At 40.3% G+C, this 7868-nt stretch overlaps 1 protein-coding gene across 2 annotated transcripts in view; it reads right to left on the bottom strand.

Annotated features, from left to right (window-relative positions):
- Positions 1 to 3260: 3260 nt before the first annotated feature.
- LOC116170347 (PDZ and LIM domain protein Zasp-like) overlaps positions 3261 to 7868 on the bottom strand; it is a 34746-nt gene continuing 30138 nt past the window's right edge. For both annotated transcript variants that reach the window (XM_031486673.1, XM_031486674.1), the window contains exons 12-16: positions 4727 to 7826; positions 3965 to 4151; positions 3793 to 3913; positions 3627 to 3742; positions 3261 to 3574 (exon numbers count right to left, since the gene is read on the bottom strand). In XM_031486673.1, coding sequence (XP_031342533.1) covers positions 3497 to 3574; positions 3627 to 3742; positions 3793 to 3913; positions 3965 to 4151; positions 4727 to 7826 — 3602 coding nt within the window. In that variant the 3' untranslated portion in view covers positions 3261 to 3496. The remainder of the gene's footprint in view (positions 3575 to 3626; positions 3743 to 3792; positions 3914 to 3964; positions 4152 to 4726; positions 7827 to 7868) is intronic.

Raw genomic sequence — 7868 nt, 5'->3', positions numbered from 1 at the left:
CAACCGGCTGTATGGCTCAGATGGTAGAGCGTTGGGCTATAAATCCGGAGGTTCGAACCTGGGTTGAGGTGAATTTCTCATCTGTGGCAGAGATTGGATTTACCTTGGACCAGTTCCGATTCTACTGGCTACTCCGAATTAGGTTTTCCTGCAGTTTTCCTAATTCGTAAGGTAAATACCGGAGTAGTATAGAACCACTTAAGACCTTCTGCACGAGGCACCTCTAAAAAGCATTATGCGGGTCACTCTCTAATTGGGTGACAAGCCTGTTGAGGGCCCAGAACAAGAGAGGGATAATAAATAAATAAATAACAATGCATTCTTAATTATTATTAACAAATGGACTTCATTACCACCCTTAATCAAAGTAAGATTTTAACAGTATTTATTTTGTATGATGGTAAATATCAAATTTTCCAAATCATTTCAGCATCGAAAGCTCCCATTATTTGGGCCGTAGGTTTAGTTTAGCGTGTAATCATGTCTTTAGATAGTATACTATATTATTATTAATATGTACGCATACTTTATGAAAACTTCAAGTATATTGTTCTTTTTAATGCATTTAAATGCACGTTAATAATTAATCGCAGTCCAGAAACAAATAAATTCAAAAAACTTTACGGACTAAACCCTTTCATATTTCCTAGTGATTAATTGATGCCTACAAAATGGCTCCTGATTAACGGTAACGGACAAATCTTTAATCACTGATTCTTTGTTTTCGTTTTGCCCTACAAATTAAATGACAGCTTGGGTTATAAATCAGTCCCACGTATGATCAAATATGCCACGTTTCATTTCACACTATCCAGAGATGACCTGATATGCTTAATTGATTAAGATAACCAAGCTAACGCAGATGCCGGACAGACGGGCGTCAACGAGTGCAGAAATTCATTTTTAGATCACTGCGCATCTACAATTCCATGGCCAACTATAATTTAATGGAAAATCCTCTAATTTTGATACCCCGTAGATTTTGTATGATATGTAATGCGTAACGGCTTAGTTACAATTATTATTTTATTCTGTACGGCGGTACTGGTAACAATTAATTTTTTGTAATGAAATGATTAATGCCACGGCTAGCTCGGTAATGAATAAAAGGTTGGTTCGTTATTTCCACTTATAATCTGAAAATTAAAACCGGATTTTCTGGTGTGATCACGATAAAATAAATACTCATGTAATTTCACTGGTCTGAATATATTGGTAGCAATAAAATGGTCCCAACTCCACTTTTCCTTTTCGTGATTTAAAATATCAATGTAATTAATTTAACGAATATAAATTTGAAATTTTAAGTAATCACGTTCCACATCTAATTATTCATCTAGGTTTTCACTATTTGTAATTATTCCAACACTCGGTACATTTTCTTATTCAAAAACAAAATTTACACGCCACTGGATGCTAAATAAAATTTTAACCCACACAAAAGAATGGTATCTATGAACTCCAACTTTTCAACTAATGAGAAAAATCACCAAAATCGTCACAGCTTTGGCTGGAGCGATTTTATCTTATGCTTTTGATCGAGAGTTTTTCCAGGAGGCAACATAATTTCAGTGAATAAAATTATCGATTAAAAATCAAGCTCTTGTGTATGGTCTGGCAAATTTAACTGCTTAGTTTTGAGAGATGATTGACTACCCCAAATCAGGAACAAACTGGGCTTCAGGTTTCTCTCGAAATTTAATAATTGAACTTTTGTTTATCCACTGGATGCCGTGGGGAAATGTCAAAACTACCCTACTACTACTACTACTAGGGCTTAACAGCTAGCAAAAGTGCGAATTAATCGTTTTTAAACTTTATACCGGTTGCCGTTTAATTCAAAATCTATTACCACCCAGTATATACAATAGAGGTGTACAATTTTGATTAATAAACTTTTCTATAATCTAACCGCCCCAAATATAAACGCAATGAACTGTCTGTACCTTAGAGCACAACGCTTTCCTGGTAACAATCTATTTAAACGCGAGCACACTAATCCAATAATGCAATGGTGGCACAATTTTCCCTGAAAGTTCGGTAATTAGCTTCAACTTTCTCAATAAAGTATCACGTACGACTACGTCGCTGACCGTTCTTTTGTAAACTTCGAAAATGCGGTTTCAGTTCGAACCAATAATTAAAAATTAAATATTATGCGATCTCAAAATGTCGTTCTCTACTCATATAGTTTCGCTTGGAAAATTTGGTGAAGAATGTAGTACGGGATATACAAATGGCGCACACACATAAAGTCGCTCAGAATGATTGGCAAAAAAACCCAGTTACGCGCTCGAGTTACGTAGTTTTGCAAAAGAATCCACCTCTCGTACTTAATTTTCATATGTACTCGCCGAAACGGGCCCAAAGCGCACCAAGCTCCGGCTATGTTTTTTAAACGTGTAAAGATATGGGCGTCCTTCATGCTCCATAAAAACGGTTTTTAGAACGACAACATTGTGGCGTTTTTACTCTTACCTATTCCACACTCGTTCCTTATCTTAACGCGCTTCATTTTCTCGTATATTAGTTCTGTTCTCTTTCATTATGGAACGGTACACGTATAAGATTTTCTATACTGCCAAATTTGTAAATTCAAAACAAAAACTTTCTGATCCCAAAGCGACCACCTGATACAAATACCTAAATTGCTATAACCCTTCAAATTTCAAAAATTTACATTTTACCTATCTCTACAAAATTCAAAAAAAATTAAAAATTTTAGCGCACATGATTCAATTTCATATATTTTCTATGTATCTGAAAAAAATCTGTTGAGTTGCTTTACGATGAACGTCCTCTGAAGCTTATTTTTTGGGCCTGCCAAAGTAAGATTAAGTTACCTTCTTACAAATAAATTTGCAAAAATTCGCTAGAAACGTACAAATCAGCAAAGGTCTCGAAGAAATCGGTCGCCATCCCCTAGATGCAGGTGTAGGTAGCTAGATTGTATATGAAAACGGTTTTGAATGGTAGATAAAGGATTGTTTATTACGTAAGAAAATGTGTACGTTTTTTTCAAATATTGCTTTGCTCGGTATTCGGTAACGATAAGGTTACACTTTAAATGTTGGCACGAAAAATCATATCAGAATTTTGATCAAAAACTATAATTTATTGAAGCATACAAGCTGTACGGTACACGTAGTATGACACTTAACATTCCATAAAATCAATGCTGGTAACACATAAACAACAATTAATCAAAAATATACATCAAAAACAAAAAAAAGCATAACTGACGAACATTATTAATAACATAATAATCTCAGTACACACATTTAGAAGGAACAAACTCGTTTCATACTTATTGAATGTCCTCAGACAAAAATTAACGAATGTTTTTCTTTTGGCAAGAATGTTATAAGCAACTTATTTATCATTATCAATTAGGACGTTCTAGAATTTTGATCTTCCTAGTTCTAGATATGCCAGTACCTAACAGAATATTAACAGTAACATAAATAACAACAAATTGCAATATTAGGTAGAACGCTTAACGAGCGTGATTCTTGCAGAAAGGACGTCCGCCTTTGGCAAAGAAACTTTGTCCCTCCAGATTCTTTTTGCACATCTGAAACGTACAAATATGTGATTGTCTACGGAGATTGATTGGCAACACTTACCGTGCAATTGAAGCATTGGCTGTGGTAATTGTTATTAAGCGCTTCTACCCAACGGTCTCCGGCTTCAACTGGGAATCCGCAGGCAAAACACTTAGTTGTAAATAGTTCGTTCCAATCTAAAACCGTTTAGACACTCAGAGAGTGAATGCATGAAAAACGAATTTACCGGTTTCACAGTAGGGTTGGGCATCCTCCAAGAAGAACGGGGAATTTCCAAAGAGTTTCCCACAATACACGCAATTGAAGCATTCAGGATGGAAATTCCTACCAATTGCCTTGAGACAATCCTTAAAACTCATTCTTTAGTGTCGAGATTTACACGCTTTGAATTAACGTACTCCCTTGATTTTCGCATTGCACTTCGAGCAAGGAGGAGCGAGGTACTGCTCGAAACAGTATTCACAGTACAACTGACCGTGCTCTTCCACGAAACCAAGATCATGCAACGGTCTTCGGCAAGAAGGCGTTGCGCATATAAAGTGATCAGGGCACCAAATTTTACCGAGAGCAGTTATGAACGGTCCCCTAAACATTAATATTAAAGGAATTTCTTTAAGTATGATTTATTAGTTACTAGAACAAGAAAAATAAGTACCTCTCCTTTTCAGTCCTACAAACACAGCAAACATTACTTCGCCTGTCATTTTTAGGCGACTTGAGCGTGTCTTGGTTTCGCTGGTCGATTGTTAATAAAGAGTTAGTAGAGTGCAAAATAGGTACAGATGCGGGTTTAGGCGCTAGCTTGTTAGTACTGGAATACAGCGTCAGTTCATCATTCACATTATCTAATTCATCTGCCAGTTTTTGAATTTCCGCAATCATTCGCGGAGATTTCATTTGTGAGTTGTCCGTTATTAGAAGTGGAGTTAGGTTCCTTTCATCGCCTGTTCCGTTGGAAGGTGAGGCAGGTATGGTAATATTAATTTCACTATAGTAAGTCTTTTTGCTCTCTCCATTGCTGCCATTTACAGTCTTATCGAATGTCACTGAAATGTGTTTACACTAATTTGTTTTAGCGCAATTGCATGTGCAGCGAAGGAAGCGGGTTAGGAACAATGATACATGCGTGCGCAGACAACATGAACACCACAATAAGATACCTGATGTTAGCATTGCACTGTGCACATAATGGCACCCTTGAACCCGGACCAGCAGCCAAGTTAAGAACTCCACGACCACGTTTTGGAGCGACGCCAATTGCTCCGGCTTGTCGACCTCCACCTGTGCCTGCATTGGGTTGGGATACACTAGGCTTAGTAACATTTTTGTTGGGACACACTTTAGCTGATGGGACAGAAGCTGAAGCGGTCGGGTTAACAGTGTTAGTCTTAGCACCGGGGTCATTCTGCTGAATTCTTTTCGGAATTTTGCTTTGTGCATCGGTCACGGGCGTACTCGCCCCAAGAAACGGAGATTTTAACGGTTGTGGATTAGTAAAGTGAAATCCAACGGAAGTCTGACCTCCCGATAAAGCACCGACCGCCTGTTTTTCGTCTACAAGTTTCGTACTACTTGACAGTTTCTCGATTTGCACAACTCGAGATTTTTGTTGATGTTCATATTCTTCAGTCACATGCGTTCTGCGCTGAATTTGTACATTCCCATCGCTTTGGAATTGTACACTCTTATTTTCCATTTTGCTCATTTCACAAAGATCTGCTTGCTTGGCACTTTGCCTTACTGTTACACTTTTATCGCTACCCACTGAGAATACTTCCGATACTTTCGGAGGTTCCACTTTGTACGATTGTTGCACTGAATGCTGCAGTTTACTCTGATGTTGCGGAATGAAGGTCTGCACGTGACTGCGAGCTTCTTGGACTTTTCCTTCGTGTTTGATTTCGTGCAGAGATTTGTGCGATTCGAGCGGATTATGCGGTGGACCTTGAGCAGGTGACACGGGCCTGAGGGCGGCGGAAGGTGTTACAAAAGGCGATGACGGTCGTACAACACACGGCGAAGGGGACCTCGAAATAGCGGGGCTAGTAGGGTCAAATAAGCTTGCTCCTACGGCTGAGCATTCTTGTGCAACTAAACTGGCCTGATAGTACGGCAGCACTGGTGGTGGTTTATTTATCATGCTTGGGGTCAACGCTCTAGGTCTTGGGGAGAAGGTGGTGCTGCTACGAGAATCTTCAACAACTGGTTGGAAAGATATTTGGGGTACGTTTAAATTTGATTCGCCAGGTTTAATGACGGTTATTGGCTCTTTATTTGCTTTACTAGTACGAAACTGCTCAGCCATAAAGCTATGATCTTCGGATTGAAAGCTAGATGCTGCTTTTTTCACTACGGTCTCTGATACTGGACGGGACGTTGGAAGAGCTTCCACGTTAACCATGGCTGGCAACGCCGCCTTGGGCGCAATTGTTTGTCGTTCCTTACATTCTGTCGAGCCGGTCCTTCGCTGGGATTTAGAGTGATCCACAGCCGTCGCTTTTTGTAACATCACACTCTCTGTTACGTTTTGGAGAGCGTCAAAGTCCACCATTGGTATAGTTTTCTTCGGACCGGAGAATTCATCAAATGTTTGCCGAGATTGCTCAGTCCTCTGCAGTTTTCGTTCTTCTTCTGATGTTTTGCTTTGGACCACCTCAGATGTCTTACGTCCTTCAGTTGTTCTATGTTCCATTGCTTGCTGTTGACTAACATCGGTAGTCGTGTGCCTTTCAATGATCTGCTTTTGAGGCACGTTTTCACCTAAATACTGACACGACATCTCCATCTGGACCTTGTCGGTGCCGGTTTCGAAAGTGGATCTTACCACCTGAATCATTGGTGGAAGCCCGGTGCATACATTCGTAATGTTTTCCGAGGAGTGAACGTTTTTTGAGACTTCCAACTTTTCAGCAGCGTGTTCCTCGCGCGTTTCATGTTCAGTTCGGCTTTCGTCCTCTAATTTTGATACCGTAGTAGACGTATCTGTCACTTCGCTCGTCTCCAATTTGGCATATGGTACGTAAGTTCTCAGAATTGGCTTGGAAGCATGAGCAAAAAATGAATAGTCCTCCAATGACTTCGTAGCAACAACCGGTTTCGTTTTTTGCACTTCAACTTTTGCCCTAGCTTCTTCGGATGTTACTTCTTTTTGAGTATTTCCGGTCAATGTCACAGATTCTGCCGCGAAGGGAGAGTAAGGTCTAGCAGGAGCAGTCGTCAGCGCCGCTAGCATACTGATCTTTTCAGCTGGAGGTGTTGGAAGGTCCTGGAATAGCGTATCAACTTCCTCCTTTTTCTTTCCGTAAACCTTTTTCGATCCCTTTTTCTCCTCCGTCGATTCTGTGGGTGCAGGTATTATGGGATGTTCCGGAGGAAAGTATGGAATAGTTTCTTCGGGCAAAGGAATGGGTTCCAATGATGCTGTCGTCGCGGGCGTGAACGGCACGGCCGGGGCAACTGCTAACGCGGAGGCAAGGGCACTAGTTGACGTCGTAGTAGGAATTTCCGAAAATGTATCGGTTTGTTCTTTTATTTCGGCCATTTTTGTGTATGGTTTATCTGATGCGACCGTTAATGCCGTAACCATAGAAGATTCCCACTTGTGGGGCACCGTATTTTCAACCTTCACTTTCTTTTCATACATCGAGGCCAAAGACTGAGAGTGCGATTCTCTCAAGCAAGTTTTCGTCGTTTTAACTGCACTTACCTCAGACGAACCTGACTTGCAGGCCGCCACTTCCTTTGGGGCTACTTCGGAAATCGTGCTATACACTGAAGTCTCTTTGGGAGCAACTTTTATATCGTTCATTTCATCACCTTCCAAACTTTTACATTTGTAAGTTCCTTGTTTTAGATCAGCTTCCGAAATTGTAAAGGTCACACTAACATCATCAGGTTTCGGTTTTGGTTTTATAGGAGGAGGGGATTTGGGTCTTGATTTCACGATTGACTCAACGAGAATTTGTCGATCAATGGTGTCAGAAATTGTTTCGGAGCATTCTACTGCACTGCGCCTACCAGTTATGTTGTAAACTTCAGTTGAGCACAGCGACATGTTGCGTTCCTGCTCAAATTCTTTAATGAAACTCATTTCTTCCTCAGCTGTAATAGTCTCTTTCGATCTAATTTCGGCGTCGTCCAATAAAAGCTTCTGATACGCTTGGACTTGCGATGGGGGAGGAAAGTACAGGGGACTTGCAGTGGGAACTTCAGGTTCGTTGGTGATAGGAGGCCACACGGTATTTTGAACACCACGAGATTCTTACAGACAAAACATAACGCACACACGTTGGTTCGGCAAGG

Source organism: Photinus pyralis, unplaced genomic scaffold (assembly GCF_008802855.1).
Source record: "Photinus pyralis isolate 1611_PpyrPB1 unplaced genomic scaffold, Ppyr1.3 Ppyr1.4_LG5, whole genome shotgun sequence".
Classification (NCBI taxonomy): domain Eukaryota; kingdom Metazoa; phylum Arthropoda; class Insecta; order Coleoptera; family Lampyridae; genus Photinus; species Photinus pyralis.
This window is presented reverse-complemented; position numbering and strand designations above follow the sequence as displayed.